Raw genomic sequence first — 22090 nt, 5'->3', positions numbered from 1 at the left:
AGCAAATCTTCCACTGGGCTGGAACTATTTCAGTACATCTCTGGCCATATCAACATGTTTCAATTAAATCATCCTCTAGACGTTTGTGTTGTTATGTTCAAATGAATAAAGAATAATGTTGATTACAGTACAATTTAGAAAATAAAGAATTCTTGAAACAAAATCGAAACACAGTTGGATATGAACTCCCTGAGCTCACTGCATTTTAACATGTAGCGTGGTGCAAGCCCATTAGTTGAATGTGTTACTGCAACACTGATGAGCTGTGATTGTGTGTGTTGATTGTTTTCATATGTACACTTATGTAAAGGAGTGTAAGAGCACTGGGGAAATGCATTTCTTTGTATATTGATCTTTGTATTGAGGACAATATGTTTGCTCGCATAAATTTATTAATGTGCATACCAGCATTTAAGTGTGTGTGTGTGTGTGTGTGTGTGTGTACACATGTTTTTGTGCGTCAAAGTGTCTTCGTGGAAACGTATGTGTTTTCAGCTGACTGGAGTTCAGCATCATCCCCAAAGGGCAATTACAGTACAGCAGATGCAGTTTCATAGCACAAAGAGAATATTGAGAAATCTCGAACTGTTCTTATCACACTTACTGGACCATTGCTCTAATTGCAGTGAGAGTTTGAGTTCATATCTCAGTGAAGGGAGTGAGAGGTGGGGATGGAAGCACAAGGCCATGGGAAACAGAACGACCAGCCGAATGTTTGCAGACATGGAGGTGTATTTTTCATGTGTCAGTTCCTTTGCATCTTTCATGATTTACTCTCAGTTACAGGTCAGGATTCAGACATCGTGGGAAATGCAAAGTGCCGTAGAGAAGATTCCCCTCAATTCCAGGGGTATTTTGGGGAATTTCACACCCTTCAGCCTGAAGAAAAAAGATTGTGATCCTTATGGAGTGAACAATAAGGGAAGTCATCCATCAATTTAACCTTTTTAGATCACATCGCAGAGTACAGGACCTGTGGTGCAGAGTGTTGCATTGTTTGATTAATTAACAGCCTGTACACAATGCTGGACTACAGACAGATGTAGTCATCAAGATCCAGAAGCCAGGAAGTGCCCATCCATAGAGCGAATGTAGTGAAATCGGCGCCTTTCTGGAGCACTGAGGCATATTGGAAATTAGACTGGTGTATTATTTAGTGTTGATGTACAGGATGTCAGCCAGCCATGGTACAAGAACCACACAGCTCCCTGTGTGTGTTGCCCTTTCCTGGAAAGGCCTTGAAACTGAACTTTTTGCAACTCAGTTGCTGTTTGTGTAACAGACTTGAGATATCATGCCAGGCACCACAACAAAAGAGAGCTAATTCAACAGTATCCCATTACATAAACGCGCATCGTAAAGCAATCTATCTGTGCTTCTGTACTTATTACAAATACATATCTTATTTAGTTCCTTTTTTTTAAACCCAACTACAGAACATCATAAAATCTTATCTCTCAACTAGGGCTGGGTTTTATGGCTGTGTGTCTGTGTATCTATCTATATATATATAGATATATATATTTTTTTTTTTCTTTAAGAGAAAGATTGCACGTAATGGAAAAATCTGGATATTGTGGGATCATGTACAAGACAATTGGATAACAATATCATTCTTTACAAGCATCTTTATTTTGGGTTAGATTTAGTTTTTGTCTTGTGCTGGACGTACTGTATCATGTGTGCATGGCAACTGTGGAACATCTTGGTTTTTATTTCGGTGCCCATATTTATGGATTAGAGCAGACGCACTGCCTGTGTCGGACACACACACACGTGACAAACAGCAAAGAAACCACAGAAAACATGAGCAGTCATTCTGACATGCTACCAGCAACATGACACAAAACTGACACTCTCCGCTACAATTTCTATGTCGAGACGTAATCTGATATATGTGAGAGACATGGGGGAGAAAAAAAAAAAAAAATAAATAAATATATATATATATATATTTTTTTTTTTTTTTCTGAGTGGCTCCATGTGGAGACAGAGACATTGATCAAAACAAATTTAAAATGAAGACAAATTGAGCATTCAGCAAACCCTATGTAAACCAATATATCTTGTACCAGCGTCAACGCAGCCGGTAGCAACGGAAACACCGATGGATATGCCATGCGTCCTGTGTATCTCTAATATTTGTTTATTGATTGAATTGTGGATTTGTTTTCATCAAATTTTAGTCATATAGACAAGGGAGTGTCCGCAGGTGCATCAAAGACGTATAACACAGATATCCATTGTAATGAACATTTTAGGGAAAAAAAAAAAAATAAATAAAAAAAAAAAAAAACGGAGTAGAAACTCTGCATAACACCTGCCCCTGCTCCAGGATGTACGGCCGGGTCGTGCTGAACAGAGAGAACTCACTCTCCCATGGCCTCACCTCTCATAAGCAGAGATGATAACAAACACAAACAGAGAGCTCAGAACAGTGTGTGCAGTCTTCTCTCAGTAGATATGATTGTTTGATGCACTGGGAGATAGCCGCAGCCACCTGCAGTCACGGCAGTTCTGTGTGTGTGTATTAGTGAGTGTCTTAACTATTGACATTGCAGTTTGTTGGACAGACAACCTGTCGCGATCACCTGTCGTGATTGTTATTATTAGCAAGGTAAAAATAAGCTCTTTATGCACATTATAATAGTCAGATGTTCAATGTAGAGAATTTGCTCAAAAAGCAAATCAATTTAATTTTTCTGCACTTTTCTGCACATGTCTGCACTTGCTGTTTCCTGCCTTCATGCTTCTGTCATTCACACTCTTTGTCTTTCTTGCAGTCTCCCCTGTTTGAACATTAGTTGGTTACCTTATTCAAAGGACTTCCTCTCTGTTTGCTCTTTCCCTCCAAAATTTTATAGCTAAATATATGCCAGCTGCGCCCCCCCCACATTGCTCTTTTCTTCTTTTGAACCATTCATCTATCTTCTTTTAACCTGAAACACCTTGTAAGTGATAGCTTATAAAACTGACTTTCAAAGTAGCCTCCAGCGCTTCCTTTTTCTGCTCGTCTCTCACGCTCTCATCCATTTATCTGTTTGAGGCTGACGTTTCTTCATACCTTTAATCACGCACTCCTCCATCCCCGGTTCCCCTCTCAGTTGTCTCATATTTCTTTAACATTGCATATTTTTCAAACTCAAAAAGTACTTTATTTCCTTTGTGAGTGTCCATTTCAATACCGTTCATCACCCTATAACTTAAATCAAAATTTCCCTTATGTAACGGAGAATGTCTCCCAGACTCAAACTGCTTCTGTCTCTCTCTTCTGTATCCATAGCCTGTTACCCATTAACGCTTTTCTCCATCTGTGATGCGCTCTGTTCATCTCCACTTCAAAACTCTCCCTCATTTTACCCTTTTCCATCTGAATCTCCATCACTGTAAGTGTCTGAAGCAGTCATCCCCTCATTCCTCCGGAGGATGGATGGTTTCCTCTAAAGATCAGTCTGATCACACCAGAGCTTTCGTTCCTTGACTCAAAACACAGCTCAAAATGTTACGTGTGAAAGCCTTTCCCACTCAACTCTGCTGTCTGACCACATTAAAAGGCAAGATCCTCAGCAATATGAAGCACTTCAACTAGTATTCAACCTCTGACGCTGTAATTAATGAAGTATATACGGGGCCAGTAACCAGTTAAATCTTATTTTGGCAACCTCATCGACTCCACTGAATGATTTATGTCAAGGCTGGATAGCGTTAAATCCAAATGTTTTCTACAGCACTCTGTTGATATAGTTCGGTCGATTTTGAACAAAACTGGGGATGGTTCACAGGTCTGGAGCCAGCCTATCGAAATCTTATCTCCAAAAATTATCCACTGTTGTAACAATTCATTTCATCTTTGTTGCAAAATGACCTGTTGTACTGGACGTAATGCGGTGTGACCACTCATGGGCTAATTATGCACAAACATATTAAATAAACACCAGAGGTCAGTTATTTATCTACTGACCAGACCGTGTTCCCTCTGCATGAGTGATGGCAGTGTTTCCAAATATCAAATTAGAAGGTTCAGGGGTGATGGGTCTGGAATTTCCCGCTCCGAAAAACCACACTTAATGCCGCAAAAGTTGAAACCACGACCAAGGAGACATTCATCAAAGACCACTACAAAAACGGAAAACTCTGCAGTTTTCAGCTGTCATCGGCTTTATTTATGTAATTCCCAAATTATGTGTTCTTGTCCAATCCAAATATTGACTTAACGTTTCCCGCCCTTCACGTTATGCTTTGGTTCACATATTGATTGATTAGTGGTGAGTGGGAGACGGAAAACCGAGAGTGTGTGTCAGGTTTAATCAGTGTTAGAAACCACAAAGATCTGAGACGGTGTAAGAACTTTCTTCAGTCTAACTTCTGTGTGTGCGTGCCTGTCAGAGAGACATAGTAAGAGATGAAGGGAGGGATTGAATGCAAGGATATGTTTTCACACGTATAACAATATGATTGAAGCGTTAATAAGCAGAATCCAGCTAATCTTTGTACTTATAAATAACTCAAAACCTGTCATGCTATCAGTGATTTTTTTCATTGCTGCTGATCAATCACAAAAACTAGACTGCCAGATCACGGCTTTGAAGAGCCTTAAAGTGTTCTAATGATGGCGGATGATTAATATCAATGGTGTGTCTTTCTTTTTTGTCTGTTATTTTTCATCAGTTCGTTTGAACCAGGTTAAGGGTTAGCGACATGGATATTTTAGTGTATGCTACTATTTATATAATTTCTAATTTTCAAGCTGTGAGTTCCATAATTGTTGAAATGGAAAAAAAGTGAACTGCTGTGATCATTAGAGACAGAGGGAGAGAGAGCAGTGGGAAAAAGAGGGGTTGTTGATGTAGCTGGGTAGTAACAGGGACAAAGACTCATCAGAGGATACATGGAGAGAGAGAGAGAGAGAAACAAAGTGTGTATTAGTCTATAATTTATGTGTTTTCATATGAAGGTCCATAGCCCAAGTTCTAAGAACAACACCTTTACAAACCATTAACTTGTGTGATAACAGCACTGCAACATTAGAGCTCAGCAGACAGAGCTTTCATCCCAGGAATTCAGTGAACACATGTGCTTTTACTATATGAAGCCCTCAGGGAACTGAACCCACCAGAAATGGTCAGATACAGTAACATAAGCAACCTAGCGATTATGTCTGTCTGACCACGGATCAAATAGCTACAGGTTGGACCAGAGGCATCTCTCTGGGTAATAGATTTTAATTTAATAGCGCTGACCATATAGGAAAATATAGCTAAGGCCCATTTCTGTACATGCTTAAGCTATGACAGGCTAAAATTGCTATTTCCTTTAGAGAAATATCTTTGGAATGAGGAGAAACTCAGCCTGCACTGTTGGAAGGTCAGTCTTTTTATTTAGAAAAGCACTTCCCACTCAAGTCATAATAACTAGAGGCGTATACCAAATACAGCAACATACTCTCTTAGGTGTTTTCTAGTGTTGATTCAAAGCTTTTGGTAATGGAGATATATCTGAACAAACACTCTCGACAATTTACAACCTCCTTTGTTCTTGGCTTATGGCTTCTCTGCATGAGCTAGTGGAGCTCAGACATATGGTTTTGTTGGCTTCATCGGATAAAACTTTTTCCAAAATGGATTTTTATGCCGTATTGGTTACTCATAAATATAATATGGCATAATGATATGTGGATATATCCCCATCTACCTCTCTCTTTCTCTCTCTCACACACACACACACACACACACACACACACACACACACACACAAAAATACAAACGCAACCACAACTACTCACATGCTGCCACTGGTCTCGGATGAGTGGCCGGTACCGAAGGAAGTACTTCAGGGGGAAATTGTCAATGTCGGGCCAGGTTGAAGGGCTCTGCCAGGACACCTCCAGCCTTCGCGGGTTGAGGCGGATCGGTGTCGCTGTCACACGCTCTGGAGGGTCTGGTTTGACTGTGGGTTGGATAAGAACATTTTTTTTTTTTTTTAAACTGGAAGGAGATTTCCAAAATGTAAGACAATAATAATTACCTTTTTTTCCACACTTTGGGTGTAAACTCTTGGTACTACAGTGCTACCCTTAACCTTGATTCAGGGTTGATATGAGGCAAGCAGAAATTGAATGCACCCACAAAGTTTAATAAATTGAAACTTTTGCCTCACACCATCACAACACCCTGCCTACACAATAATGGAGCAGGAGGGCACCAAAGCTCTCTTTCCGACAGTAATTTGAAGGAGCCGTTGTGCTCAGGGCTCAGATATTTGACAGAAAACCAGTGCTAAAAACAGAAGGCATGGTGTTTGAAACAGCCGAAAGAACAGGAAGGCAAAGGAGAGAAAGACAGGCGCTTCGTTATTGATGGAATGACAGCATAAATGTGTTTCTGAATAAAATGTCCACCAGGAGAGCGAGAGTGATTGAAAGAATTCAATTCAGTGTGTTTCAGGCGATATTGAACAACCTGGTCTTTGTTAGATCACACCCACTGCCACTTTAGTTCAATGACACCTTTTTTTTTTTTTTTTTTTTTTTCCTACAACCATATAAACACATCATTACAATAGGCAGTAGAGGCAGTTAGAGCCTGAATGTCTAATGACATACACACAGATTATGTAAAAGATGAAAGCAATTCATATAAAAAGCAGAGCAACACACACGTAGAGGATAGATGCAAAAAGGAACAGGCAGGCACACAGACAGACGGGCATCACTTTTGATAATATGACCTTCACAGAATAAATTATTTAAAAAAATGAAAGATGGGTGGAGATGATAAGAGGCAGATAAAGCAAGTCAGGCAGCTTTCTCCCTTGAGAAAGAGATGTGAATCTCTTTATGACCTTCTTCAAGTAAAAGTGCGAAAAGATGAAATGGGGGGGGTGGGACAAGAGAGAAAGAGAGCAAGAGAAAGAAACGCGTGTGCTGGCAGAGAGTAACCAAAGTGAAGTAATCAGAGACCAGAGAGCAGAATCTCTTTTGTCCACACCAGCTTTGTCCAGCAGCTCACACAGGAACCGAACAAAACAGAGGGAAATCTGTATGGATGGGCTGTCCCAAAGGTCTTTCAAAACATTCATCTGACTTGAAACACAGAGCATAAGCTTTGTGTCAAATGGGCAATGAACACTTTGCATGTTTTGATGATCTCTGGGAGGGTACCAGCAAAATGACTTACCACCGCTTATAGCAGTGATCGTTTTGTCCGCAGGGATATAATCAAAAAAAATGCTGACATATCCCAGTGGTGAGCAAAGTAATTCTGAGTTTCACACTAAAACTTACTGTGTTGTTGCTGGTAGATGAACTTCAGCTAGCTTTGTCAACTACTTAGCAATGACCCTAAAATATTGGTGTAAAAGTTTAAAGATGTTGTAGCACCAGAATGGTTGAAGATAGAAAAAAAAATAAGCGAAATGAAAGTGACGTGGGATCACCAGGGTCTGAGTTTTAAAAATTCCTTTTGTTGCGACTGTCCTGAAAACGTCTGTCACGCCTCCCTCGGCTCTGTTCATTCAAATTTGCGTCCACATCACTGTTGCTCTTCCTTTGTTCCAGCGTCATGTTACAACAGTCGCTGCGGTCCACTTCTCTCTCTTTGCCGCTGGTGCCATTGAATAGGTATAAAGTGTAATCTTTCAAAACTGCTACTGTACTCGCAAGGCCATTTCATGCACCGTCTGCTGAAAATGCACAGACAGAGTGGGAGCGTGGCTAATCTTTCCTACTAAAACATTGCTGAAAGGTTGTCCTGTTCCATGCGACTGTGTGGCAATACATTGTTGGAAATACACAAATGCCTAAATCTACATCTAGAAGTCAGCGTACCAATGTGTGTCTGAGCTCGCCCAGGCTTTTTCTTGCAAAATCTGATTGTTGTTTCTAAACAACAATATCACATAACCTACTCTTTTTTTTTTTTTTTTTTTTAACTTAATGCACCCAGGTGTGATACCAAGATGAAATAGAAAAGGTAATTAACACTCTGTAGCTCCTTTCTTCCATCTCTTATGAGTTTCCTTTAAAACAAATAGCCTTTTCAAAAAGATAAGAAATGTATAAATACCCGAGTGTGCGAATGTTCACATATTGCTTGGCAGAAATAGAAAGAGTATCTCGATCTGCAGTGATAATTTACAAAAATAACTTTAATAAAATGAAAATGGAGGAAAAACTGTTATCCAGGCATCTAACCAAGAGCCTATTCAACAAGCGTCCCGTGATTTGGGGTTAAGGGAATAGCAAAACAAAAATGATACATAAGTATCAAAGTATCAAAATCTGTGTACATAGAACCCCCCCCCCCCCGAATCTAGGGTACAGTATTCCCGTTGGTGACAGAAATATTTACAATACCAAGTATCTGTAATGGGATTCGAATCACCCACCAGGGTGGAGCTAGCTGGTTAGCATGCTAATTTCAATGGAAATCAAGGTCGTTGATTATTCTAGGCCAAACAGCTGAGGGTAATATTTGCTATGTACACATCGTAAAAATATAAATATCTCCTTTAATTAATATTGTCAAGAAGGTGCTTGCATATGTCATTTGCACAAGCATTTTCTGTGTGTGCAATATAATAATTACTGCATCAAATTAATTAAAACATGGGCCAACGTTACAGTGAGTGAAACAACACAGTCCACATCCAGTTTTCTGTAAAGACATACACAATTCAATTAATTAGTATGTCCTAAATTCACATTGCTGCTCTTATTGAGGCAGGAGGGAAGGAGATGTGAATTTTAAAAGCACCTGAGAAATGCATCGTTTTTCGTTTTTTTTTTTTTTTTTTTTTCTCTTTAAAGAGATGACACATTACAAAGTCACAGTATATCACATGTTGAAACTCTGACCCTTGGGAGTCAGACCAGAGGCTCATGACAAAATTGACCTGTTAAACTATGATGGAGATACTACTCTTCACTATAAAGCAGCACCACAGGATCCAGGACTGCGTGAGTCAGAGACTTTATGCTGAAATTGCAATTGTGCGACTGGTCATGTGAAAGCTGACGCTATTCAAGTGACATTAGCACTTGCTAGGTTTTATGAATGACAGCAATTAGTGCATCTCTTAGTAAATATGACTAAGCCTCTGCTGGCTCTCAAAGGGCTTTTTTTCAGTGGCCGATGCCAATCTCCGACCTCCCTTGTGGTGAGAGCGCAGCCTGTTGAAATCAGCAAAATATCGCACCAAGCAGTTCTGCTTTTCTTCCTGCAGAATAAATAGTTCTGAATAACAAATCAGCTTGTCAATGCAGCCAGGACCACATGTTTGCTCAAATGGAGGGAAAATAAAGGAGAGACATTAACAAGCACTGTGATAAGTCTTTTAATCTTGCTGTCATTAACCTCCTTCTTTTGAAATCCAAAAAATCAACAACTACCGGCTACAGCCCCCCCTAGAAAAACATCCACAAAGTCACAGTGAATTAAAGCTGGACATGATAAGTTCACTTCTTAAATCTTAGTTGAAAGGATGACAAGAAAGTGAGGGAGGATTTAAAGGTGCGGCTGAAAAGCTAATGTTGCTTTGTTCATCCTCTGAATCACCTTATATTCATTGTGACCGTTATGAATTACTAAAATTGCGCTGAAAGATAGCAGGTGCCCAGGTGGGCTAATGTTAGGGGAAAAAAAAAAAAACAAGTTCCTTTTAGATAAAGATTCTTTAACCGGAGGAGCCTTTACACTTTGGTTTTCATTTGATCAAACTGACTCCAGAAAGGTTTTTTGTTTGCTTTTTTCCATCGTTTGAGTCTGGAGCTTCCTCAAGGGATCTCTTTGTAACTGTACCCACAGCATCTGCGCACACACTCATAAGCACACGCATAACCTCATCTCATCTAATTTTATCCCAGCTTTGGTCGGATGAACAAGGACAGTTGAGAATTGTCTTACTCCCACTCAGAATTCAGAAGTGCACCAGGAAGCATGAAATTGTTTTATTTATTTACGATCTGCCTCGTTGTCCCTGAAAATGAATGTGACTTACAACTATGAGTGGCATGAGAGCGACTTTTAACAATGCAGGAATGAAGAGCAGATGAGAGGGGAGGAAAGGGGAGGGGGGTAACAGCGGAGCAATGTGAAAAAGAGCCAGACAATACCCCATTTAAGACAATCAAGACAAACTCTTCATCTACAACAGCAGTACTGTATTATCATAGAACAAAAAAAATTAAGGATGGATGGTAATAACTCCACTTGCAATTGTACCAAAGTGTAGGATTTTATTGTCAGTATCACTAAAACACTAATAGCAATCGAGTTTTTTTTTTTTTTTTTTTTTTTTAAGCATTGAGATGAATCAGATTGAAAATAGTGTGGCTGAAAGATATTTTTCACACATTTGACATTTTCAAATTTATCCTGGAAGATTTGGCAAATGATGCAGCAAAGGAATGGACTTGGGGTGGGGGGAGAGAAGTTTGAGGGGAGGGATGAAAAAAGAAACACAAAGTCACAAGAAGGGCATGCAGGAATGAAAGAGAAAGTGAGGGGGAAGAAAGGAGCAGTGGGGTATTTTTCTATCACTCATAGTTGAGGGATATTTCCTCGGCCAAGGCGCTAATCCGGCTAGCATTAGCATTTTCATGAGTCCTGTGTCCAGGGCTTGGCAGAGCATGTCACTGCCTCATTTGGTTGCTTATGTACACACACACACACAGACACACACACTCTTTTTTTCAATACAGCCTCTCACCCGACTCCCTCCAAACAATCACTCACAGCCCCATTGGTGTCTGTGTGTGTTTATGTTTCATGCACACCCATATCGCACTCTAAGCAATACAGCAGAGCAGACGACTGTTGGCAGCACTTCCCTTATCTATCAAAGTACTCCTCATTCCTTCTTTAAAATGAATTTCTCCCCTCCACTGCTTTCCAGTCTGAGCCGCTTATGAATTCTAAGAGTCCTGCTGCTATTATGTCGCCTTCTGCCACCTAAGTGAACAAAAACTTCGCAATCCAAACTGCATTTCTTTCTCAAAGTGCTTATCACACAACCATAAAGGTCATAATTTCCAAAAAAAAAAAAATAGCCCAATGAAGACACTCACATTAAAGGAATGCTTTTATATTTCAATAATTGCAGAAATGGCAGCTGGTATTTGGCACATTTCAGAGGTAATACCAGACCATTGATTTATGTCACAGCCAGTCCAAGCCTCAATTAAATAATGTCTGCTGCAAAAAACCTTCAGAAGTAGCCTGTTTATTATCAGTGCCTTTGGTAATGGCATTAGTGCACAGTCAGTAGGTTTCTCACTAATGGACTATGATCTCGGTCAAAGGGGGGGGGGGGGACTGCTGTGCACTCTCCTTTCAGCTGGGTGACATTTATTTGGCCACTGAAATTTCAACTTTCTTTGTCTTTCTGGTGCGGAGTGTTTCTGTGTGCGCAACAAACCTCCGTTGGGACGCAGAAGTGAATGAAGTCGGTCATCTGTGGTCAAACATATTTCAAAAACCACTCAAGGGTTGGCACCCTCAAAGACACGAGATGACACTCCGTATTATTTTTTCCTCTTTCTTTTCTTGCTTTGCCAAATAATTGCCAGTCTGTGTATGAAAATGGATCTCAGATGTGCCCCTGAACTTAACTTGGAAAACTTTGATGAAAAGTGGCAGAATTTCTAAAATATTTTAAAATGTCACTGTGTTTCCTTTGAGCCCCTTTGAGCTTAAATTAAGCCCTTTCTTTCAGCACCCAGCTTCAACAGTGTTAGGCTTGTAATTAATTTTGTGCCAACTTTGGCAATGGGGGAAATTCCTGTAACAGATGTGCGATACAACACGTGTCACCTTGCAATTGCCTGCACATGCAGTGGAACAAACAACATCATTTCTCCTACCGATAGTGGACTCCTCAAATGAGATCGTGGTGGAGGCTTTCCCCAGGGCATTGACCGCTGTCACGTTAACTTTGTAGGGGAAACTGGAAAAGACTTCGGGAAATCGTACATGACAGCGATTCTTGTGGACCGAGTCTTTCTGCACCTCCAGTGAGCGCTGATTGTGTCTGGAGAGAAGAAGGAAAATAACAAGCAAGGAGGGTTAACTGTCTGAGTTTCAAACATCAAAGATGGGACATCATTTTTTATTCCACCATTTAAAAACTGTCGACTCCACTTTCTGCCTAACAGCTTGTGTCTGGCTCAGGTTTTATCTTTTTTTTTTTTTTTTTTATTATTTTTTTTTTATATATATTTACTTGGCAGTTTTCAGCATAAATATACTTTTACAGCTTGCTTTTTACACTATTTTGTTGGCTAAAAAGATATTTAAAAAAGTCATGCTGTAACTCTAAATCCTGTTAGCATGAGGTACTCTCTTTTGGTGCTGTGGATAGAAAAGAGGCTGGACCAACTTTTCAGAAGACTGGGGAGCTGGTAGCATAAACTATCAATCCAGTATCAATCCACCTGTTGGATGCTCGTCTGTTCTCTGCATAAAAAAAAAACCAAAACAAAAAAAAACAAACTGCAACCTACTCAGACTAGACATACTGCCACTCTCACTGTTATTCCCTTTTATAGGCATCTTCATCTGCACCTCTCTCCCCGTCCCACTCTTCATTATTATTCAAACAGAATAATACTGGTTTTGCAACATTAATGAGTCCACCTGCTGGGGCGTGAGCTCCGGGACTCTGTCTCCATCATGTTCTCTTTGATATTCCCACCTCACTGACTCATCAGGTCTCCAGCCAAACATTTTGAGTATTTAAGGTTAACCCACGATCCTGTTGAAACAGGCCTGGACACCCAGGGAGGGTTAGATGAAGAGGAGTTAAACAGCAGTTTGAGCCCCCTGTTTTTCATATAATCACTTTAATCTCATCTTCTTCACTTATTTATTTATTTTTTTCGCACGAACATTTATCACAAAAACATTTTTAATGCTATTCAAATGAAAACAACTGAAGCCCTTTAAAAAAAAAAAAAAAACAAAAAAAAAAACACAATAGGTTGAGGCATGTTTTATTTAACAAAATCATCAGATGAGTAATGTTAAACTTTTCAAATGCCATTTCCTATAGATGTTTTATTCCACTCCTAGCCTTTGTTGAGAAGAGTGCTGGGATCAGGGCCATGACGCCTTTAAATCCCATTAGTGAAAAGTGTGAAACTTTATTTCTCTTGCCAATTTCCATTAACTGTTTTTTACCCATTATTTCTTCTGCAGTTTATATTACTAAGTCTAAGTCACATAGAATAAAAACATCTGATTCATGCCTGCATTCAAATGAGAAGATGTACCTACTACTTTTGATGCTAAGCGGGCAATCCCATGCTAAATCCCGTAAATCTCTCAACTCCCTCCTCAAAACTCTGAGCTTTTGCTGTAGTTCCTTTAATCTTGTCATGTCAGACTTTGCCAAAGCACTCACATCTCAACATATAATACGGTAAGATTGCAGCCACCAAAGTAAGCTCTAATAAACTCAGAAGAAAATTCTTTAATGTAAACGTGTGCTTGTCAGACCAATATCCAGAATGGATTAAAAGATGCAAATCCACAAACTGCAGACATACACATTTCTACAGAAAATAATTGTACTTACTGCACGTCCACCTCAAAGGTAGTGGGGACGTACGTCGCGTGCAGCTGGTGCCAGCTGCAGTAGAAGCCTTTTGGGTAGGTGTTGGATCGACAGGTGACTGTCGGCTCCCGAGGAGGAACTACAGGAAGAGACAGAAAACAAACAAACAAAGAAACAAAAAAAAAAAAAGGGAACCAATTAAAAGTCTGCCAAGTCTGAGACAAAAACATGGTGGAAAATCAGGCATAACAGAGAGCAAGAGAGTAATATTAAGATTACTTTAATCATTCTTTCTTATTAAATGAATCATTCCTGACCAAATATGCCTTTAAAAACGTCACTGCTACTCAATCTTTTTTATGGAGCAAATGAAATTAGGTTCAGAGAGGAGGAGTAATTAAAATAGCTTATTTATGTGTTAACTGGAATAAATCCATTCAGATTTTCACTTACATTTAATATAAAAGTCAAGTGGACCTCAAAGTGCTGGCAAACCTGATATCTTGAGTCAGATTGAGTTGGGGGACACCCAAAATGTCAGGCCAGGTCAAACATCACCATTGAGTTCAGTGTTGCCAGACCTCCTCACTCAGTCCCTCTGTGTGCTAACTCAGACTTTTTTTTTTTTTTTTTAATTAATGTCTGCAGTAGCGTTTTTCCCCCTCCCTCATAATATGCAGTGGTTGAGGGAACATTTTTCAAATGGTCAGGAGTTCAGGAACAAGGACCTGCAGCCGCTTTAACAGTATGTTTAAGTTATTGAGCATATGAAAAGAGAGAGAGCAGAGAATTTATATGGAGAAATTTGAAAAGGAATGGAAGGATGTTGGAGTGGTGGAGCAAAATAAGAATGAAAGACGTTTACCACTCCCTCTCTTGCTCCGCATAGCCTTTTACCCTCCATCCTTACTATCTCTACATGTATTATACAGCAAGTGTACACTTGTGCCATCACATAATGACATTCCTTCTGTGTTTCCCTCATATGCACTCTTTTCTTCCTCATGTCTTTCCCTTCAGACTTAAATTACATCTTTTTCATCTCACACATGGTTCAGTGGCGAGGACCACTGTGGTATACTGCTTTAATAAGAATATATAGAGCTGTCAGTGGATTTTCATCATTAAATAGTTGGTGTCAGCCAATCAGTAACACAGCATATCCTCCTGAAGTCTACCGATGACAGCTATATGCAGACAATTTTACTCTTCATTTCCAGTCAGTAATGTACACCAGAATTAACTGGGTGGGATGGGTCAATCCATCTTTAAGAGCCACTAACCTTTTCATTGTGGTAGACATGGGAAAATCAGCATGAACTGCTCTGTAGGACAGGGTTTGTCTCCCATGTGGGGAAAATGATAGCTCTGGGTGTTTTTACAGTGCACAGTTTCAAGGGTGTGTCCATAAAAAAGGTAATAATTACATGGGACAACGTTAAAAAGAGGGGTCTCAAATAACCTTTGTAGGATTTTTCAGCGGTTTGATAAAGTTTATTGTTGAATAGGCGACGTCAGTGGAAATTTCCCAGTTAGGGACATTGTTCAGTTTTTGCTCTGAATGTTTGATGGCCTGTAATTTAATCTGGATGGAGATGGAATGATTTATCCTGAGCTGGTGTATTTTAGCTTGAAAAAATTTGGTCACAAACTGATAATTACATTGTGCACAGGAAGCCAATCCCAAGAAATGGCCAAATAACTGTTGAGATAAAGTAAAAGAACTGTATTTATTTTGTTTGGTATTTTGAGAACAATTGGACTTCATTATCACCTTCTGAGGCCTGTGGATTATTCATAGTAATATAAAAATTAAAATGACATACTTGAGGGTGTTTTTCATCTTGAGTTGGTCTAAAATATTAGCAAGCTGAGTTAACCTTTGTTGCACAAAGCAGCAGAAATGAAGAACAATTTTTGCGAAAGAAAATACTTTTGCTAAAATGTATAATTAGCTAAATAAGGCCTTAAAAAATTTGCCATTTTAGTATGTGTGTGCGTTGGGGGGGGGGGGGAATCAGTGAAATGACAAAATGCAAATAAGCTATTCAACGCAACATTACATTTAAGTTGTGTAGCTAAAAAAGAAAAAGATTTATTTAAGATTTATCTGTGTCTTGAGCTTTATATTCATCACTGGTGATTATTGAAATGATAACTGCATGCAGGCAGAATTTCCGAGCCATTATTCTGTCACTTTTTGTAGTTTCAGTACTGCGGTGTGAGTCTTTCTTTTCCCTCGCTGTCTCTGTCAGGCTCACCCTTGGGTGCTGAAACTCCCCTCCTGGATCAATAGCCTTGACATTAATTTGAATTCCCTGTCTTTTGAATTTATTAAGGCTCTGAAGGGGAATTCAGTCGGCGGCAGCATTGTGTCTGACTGTGATTGGACGTTATTGTCATATCACAACACCTTTGCAATATAATTTGTGAGCAGCTCCCTCTAATGATGAGCACACTGCAAACACACACACACACACGTGCACACAAAGCCACATGCATGAGGTCAGTTTGATTGGCTGCCGGGGGGTCATTTCATTGTCACACACAGCTGGCCTTCAAGCGGTCACCACAGCAACTAATGATCCTGTCAATACAGTCAACAATGAGGTGCTGGGGACGACATCCAATCACAGCCAATTAATCACAGACTAATTGGGGCCATCTCAATCAATGTGGTCCTCATCTGAGAGCTCCAGTTAAAGTCACAAACACGCAATGTCGAATGCAAAGATATTCAAGTTTTCAGGACACACACACACACTAACACGCACAAAATAGAAGCAGCAACTATTCCTGCAGGCTTGGTGAAATTAGCCCCAATCAATCAAACCAGTTTGTTAAGAACTTGGAAGATTTCAAAGACAAAGACTACAGGCGTGAAGAGGATGAGTGTCTGTGTGTGTGTGTGTGTGTGTGTGTGTGTGTGTGTGTGTGTGTGTGTGTGCGCGCTCAGGCCAGTCATGTTTGAAGTGGCTTATTTAAACTCTGAAGTGTTTACTCCTGCTCATTTATCTAGGCGTGAGGCATGCCAGTCAAAACCACCACCATGACACCAAAAGGGCAGCTCATACTATAATGCTGCCCCTGGGGGTGGCTGGGTGTGAGGTGTGGCTTATTGGGGGGGGGCAGGAGTGGTTTCAACTGTGGACCCCACCTACTACTCCAACTATATTGAGTGACCAAACAGCAAACAGACAGCTGTCACCTGAAGACCTGCAGCTTCCAACATCTTTTTAAAGCCTTACAGAAAGAAACACAACTCGACGTACTCTGATTTACGCTACTCACACATCGACCAGTTTAATGCTGCTGTTAATTATTTATTTTAGTTTATTTTATATCTAAGTTGCTCAGCCGATTTGGTCAGTTTAAACCTTGGATTTCACAGAGAAACTATTAGCAAAATCTAAAGTCGAACAAAATCTAACAAAATTACAAAGACAGAAACAATGCAAGGACAAGAAATAGGAAGGAAGGATGCTTACAGGAAGGGGAAAGTAGTAGATGTAGTAAATGGATGCGCATGGAAGAAATGGATGAAATTAGACATGATTGTGAATTAGATTTTGCATAAGTCCCTTCAAAATAATTTAGACACACAACACGTACACATGAACATAAAGCCGCTGCTCATAATAAAACATCAAAAGCTCTGTGTGCATGTAACAGAATAAGAAGAAAGGACAAGAGAAAATGCACCCCCCTTTTTTTTAAGGCAGAACAAAGACAGTATGAATACTAAAGCAAGTACAACTGTAAATGAAATTAAAATGACATTGTACGAGCTCTTTTCTTGTGAACCACCCCATGAGATATCACCTGAGTCAGTGGCAGACAGGACACCACTCATGAATAAATGTTATTTGAATCGGGACTCTTTCATCGTCTGGTTTGAATTGCTAAATGCTGAACGGGACTTTGATGATGCCCTTTGTTGGCCTCACGGAACACCCACCTGCACGCACACATGCACGTGTGGCCAGTAAGGTTACTTTTAAATAATAATATGTCAGAGACTCAACTTACTGTATAGCAGCTTATAAATTGTCATGAGAACCAAAAAAAAAAAAAAAAAAAGATCTATACAAGGAAATATACATATTTGGATTTTTCTTTTGAGTCTCTTCTGTAGATATGTACATTATCAGAGATGCTACCAATTTCTAACTTGAAATTTATTAAGGCCTTGGCTTGTGGTTCTGCTGCTGATTTTCTGAAACTTTACATGCCAGTTGTCAGTTAAATAGCTGTTTAGGGATATATCTGTGAGGGAAAGAGAATACAAGGGTGGAGAGTGATTTCAAGACACTTCTGATGAAGTGCTATAAGAATTTGATTACTCAAACGGGGGATGTGGCTTTGTGAGCACCAAGTCTCTGGAGAGTCAGAGTGATGTGTGGCGGACCCACCTCACTATCCCACAGTGTGAGCAGACAGTTTACCAATGTGGCATATTACACTGAGAGTGAGATAATGTACTGTTGCCAAACAAGAACATGGATCCACACAAATCCGTTAGATTACATGGTCAAAGTCATGATGCAGTTACTCTTGGATCACTTTGTACTAAATAAACTGGTAGGCGCAGCCAACAGCTCATCACAGCTCTCTCCCTCTCCTAAGCCGCACGCTTACTTCTTCTCGCCTGCTATTCTAAACCTGTCACACAAAAATTCTGGTTCTTGTAAAAGAGGATCTTTGTCACAGGAGGGTGCGCACTACCACGCACACACTCAAAGGCGGCACACACACAGTGACAGGAGAGCTACTAGCACAACCAAATAGCAATTACTACAGCGTCTGCAGCCTAGCAACCAGGCCACTGGATGTCATTGTCCCTCATCACATTTGTGTGTGTGTGTGTGTTTGCTTATAAGACCCAGAATTTTTGTGTGACAGGTTTAGAATAGTGAAAGAGAAGAAGAAAGTATGGCTTTTAGGAACATAACAGTGAGCATGACAGTGACGATGTTTTGTGTTTTTAGATGTCTTGCAATGACAACAAAGATGTTTTCCCTTAGTATAACGTTGCCATTTATTTCTTTTGTTTAATCGTACCTCTGGGTGCCGTTACACCTGGTGCTAATATACCTTTGCTTACTTCAAAAGAAGTAGGCACGTTACTTCTTAAAAAGACCCATCAGTCAATCATATGGCCGCAGTGAGGAACTTTGGCTAACACACTGGGGAGAAATATACAATCTCATTCGGTCCCTTTGAATTAGGTATGACATTCCTCTAATGTCTAGCGTTTCCTCCAGTGATCATGTCAGAAGGCCCAACGTGTTGAACTTTGAGGAGGACCACGACAGGTTCCAGGTTTCGCTTTCAAGACTGATAACTTTACTGTCCTCTTATATTATGTATTGCTGATTGTGTGTCTTGGCTGTTGGATTAATGTTTTGACTGACAGGATAAATGATTTTGGACCATTTAGGACTTGTTGAACTGTATTTGTATATTCAGTGACTCAACTGATTTATTGGGGTGACTTATATTTATCAATTTTTCTGATCATCTTTATCTGATCTCACTTGTATTTTTTTTATCATGATGAATCTGGATTTCTCTTGAGGGTCCCATATTGTAGCTTCCGAGTTTGGCATCAACTGCACAAACCCATGCACTCAACATCCCTTGAGTCCAGGCTGGTGGTGGTGTAGAATATTTTTTTCTTGCTGCAGTCTATCTAAGTATCATTGCCGATCACGTGCATTCCCCTTTGGCCACAATTACCATCATCTAGCTAGTTCCAGTTTGATAATGAACAGTGTCACGGAGCAAAAGTCGTCTGATCATGGTTGAAAACACAGAAGCCTTCCTGGCTCCCATTTCAAGTTGTCCTTGCACTTTTCATGGATTCAATTTGGAAAAAAACCACAGTCTTTGCTGAGCATTGCTAAGCGTTAGAACAACAACCCAAGGGTCTTACAACAGCCAACAGTCCTATCCATTCATCCATATATCTGTGTATTATCCATTGATTTTTCTGTTCAAATATATTATTCACATCTCATTAAGTTTAAAAATCACGCTTTCCGTATTTGAAATCCAAGTGGGGGAAGAAAGACATCCTCTGCTGAGAGTCTTGGGCCTGTGCTGCTCTGAATGGCGTAACTCGTTTGGGCAGATGGTTTTGGTCTCTGTTTGATTCAGCCTGCAAGTGCTGGGCTTGCTGTATTTTAGATTAGCTTAGTCATGTGTCATGGGGAGGAGGAGGAATGTAAATAAAACTGTAGGACAAAGTCATAGAGAGACAGAGACGGAGACGCTGTGGTGCCTTTTTGTCCAGACCAGCTGTCGTGGCCAACAGTAATGTAATTGTGGTGTAATATTTTTATCCGGCGCTCTGAAGCTATCCCGATGTATGCACATGTTAGTGTGTATGTGGTTGTATGCCAACTGCAAAGTGAATATGCAACTTCATATTCTGCAGCTGAACTGCAAGTGCACACATTTGCCCGTAAATTATGCGTTCTTGAAAGCGTCTTTCAAGCGACGTGAGCTACGTTGTGTATGTTTTGCCTTTCGACCCATCAGTGGTTTTCCTTTCCTTCTAGGCAGCTTTGTTGTTCATATGTATTTGCTTAAATTAAGCAGAGCATATTTGATGTCTTTGAAAATGCCTGGCTACCTAAATTTCAAATAAAGTTCAGCAAAAACATCAAAAAAAAAAAACTAAACAAAACAGAGCACGCAAGCAGTTGTTTTGTGTGTGTTTGCGTGTTTGAGAGGGGGTGTGCCTTTTCCTGCACTTCTATTTGATTATACAGAACCTCCTGTCTAGTTTATACAGTTACTGCGATTGACTTACTGACTCCATGCATGAGAATTGAGATGCATGCATATGCACACCAAACACTTATTTCTTTCCTCTGCTTCATCTTGACTTTTAATTATTTCTGTATTATCTGTCGTTCCTCCCATCCTCCCATTCACCCTCTCTTGCCCTCTCTTTCTCTTGAGCTGGTCCAGAGCCGTCCCCCCACCCCCCCACACACACACGCACACGCATTCTGCACAAAACAATGATATCCTGGCATTCCAGGAATGCTTCTGGGCCAATTGGAAACAGGCGTGTGTGAAAGATGAATGAATGAAAGGAGCATGCATACCTTATGAGAGCATCAGGAGTTGATAAGTGAGGGAGGAGAGAATCCAAGAGAGGCAGAGAGCCGAAGATGAAGAGACAAATAGAAAAGAAAAATTAATAAAAATAACGTTGCCAAGTTCCCAGAGCTAAAGCTGAGGAAATACGATTCAAGCTGTAATAAGGTGAAGATGGGAGATGATGTGAGGTTTTAATGGACCTCCACGGCTCCACAGTTAAGACGTAGGAAGACGACTAATACCTGGTCGCTCTCCCCACCTGGCCCACCTCTATCTCTCTCACACACACACACACACACACACACACACACACGTACACACCTGGAATCACAAATCTTGTCTCAAAGCTCGAGAATAGCAGCTTATGTTTCACAGAAAATAAAACAAGAGTCTCAAGCAGTTTCACACATACGAACACAATCTCACCTTGAGCACTTCGTGCTGAATTGTTTGGACTATTCAGCGACTAAAACCTTTGATTTTAAAGGCTGCTGACGTTATGAGGCACAGTGTGTAAATTCATCCACTAACTCAGTCAATATTCTGGAATTGGTGTGGATAAATGTGAGCAATGGCACAGCGGAAAACCTCATCCCAGTCACCTCAAAAAAAAAAACCCAAAACAAACAAACAAAAAAAAAAAAAAGCTCAGTGAAATAATCATGCTTTGTTCCTTATCCGTATTTAACATTTCAGCAGAGCCCTAATTGAGGGGAATTAGCTTCTTTCGTTAAAGAGACAATTGTTGCTTCTTAGCATGAGAGCAAATTCTTTTGCACCTCCATATTTCATTTTTACTCATTTCTTTTTGCTTTTCCTCTCTTTTCAATGTTTCTGCTTTTTCGAGCCAATATACACAGTGATGGCTGTGTGGCATCCTTGTGCAGGATGAGAGGGTTGCAGTATTGAATGACCAAAAACACACAGCCAAAAGCCAAAACTCCCTCAGAGGTGGCCTTTCAAACAAAATATCAACCTAACTGTAAAATTCCTACTCTTTATGCACATTTGGATGTGAGCTGAGATGGTCAATGTACCTCAGAACAGCGCAAAAATTGGTAGCAATGAATCCTGAAGCTGATGAGCGGTCAGGCATTCCTTTCATGTTACTTCAGACGTACGTTTCTTGACAGGGAAGTGAAGATTGCCAAGAAAGTTGGAGAACAGCACGATGCCACTCATGAGTGATTTGTTCATTTAAAAGTAATCTTCTTTGTGAAGCTGGGAATTTCACTTTTCAAGCTGTAGCCTCACATGCATCTGTTTTAGCGCCATAACAAAGATTTGGTGTAAGTCAAAGGAGGAAGAAAAGAAGCCAAATAAAAATCATCTGGAAAGTTCTCACTTTGTACTTTTACTTAACTGTTTCTCAAGGAGAAAGGCACCTTTTCATGTTTGGAATCCAGCCGCCTCCCTCAGAGCAAGG

The 22090-nt window shown here is 40.1% G+C and overlaps 1 protein-coding gene across 2 annotated transcripts in view; it reads right to left on the bottom strand.

The window, feature by feature from the left end:
- cntfr (ciliary neurotrophic factor receptor) overlaps nt 1-22090 on the bottom strand; it is a 211322-nt gene that overhangs the window by 19420 nt on the left and 169812 nt on the right. For both annotated transcript variants that reach the window (XM_029515728.1, XM_029515729.1), the window contains 3 exons: nt 13573-13690; nt 11861-12027; nt 5783-5946 (listed from right to left, as the gene is read on the bottom strand). In XM_029515728.1, coding sequence (XP_029371588.1) covers nt 5783-5946; nt 11861-12027; nt 13573-13690 — 449 coding nt within the window. The remainder of the gene's footprint in view (nt 1-5782; nt 5947-11860; nt 12028-13572; nt 13691-22090) is intronic.

This window comes from Echeneis naucrates, chromosome 12 (assembly GCF_900963305.1).
Source record: "Echeneis naucrates chromosome 12, fEcheNa1.1, whole genome shotgun sequence".
Taxonomy (NCBI): Eukaryota; Metazoa; Chordata; class Actinopteri; order Carangiformes; family Echeneidae; genus Echeneis; species Echeneis naucrates.
The sequence above is the reverse complement of the archived record's forward strand: the minus strand, read 5'-3'. Positions and strand labels throughout refer to the sequence as shown.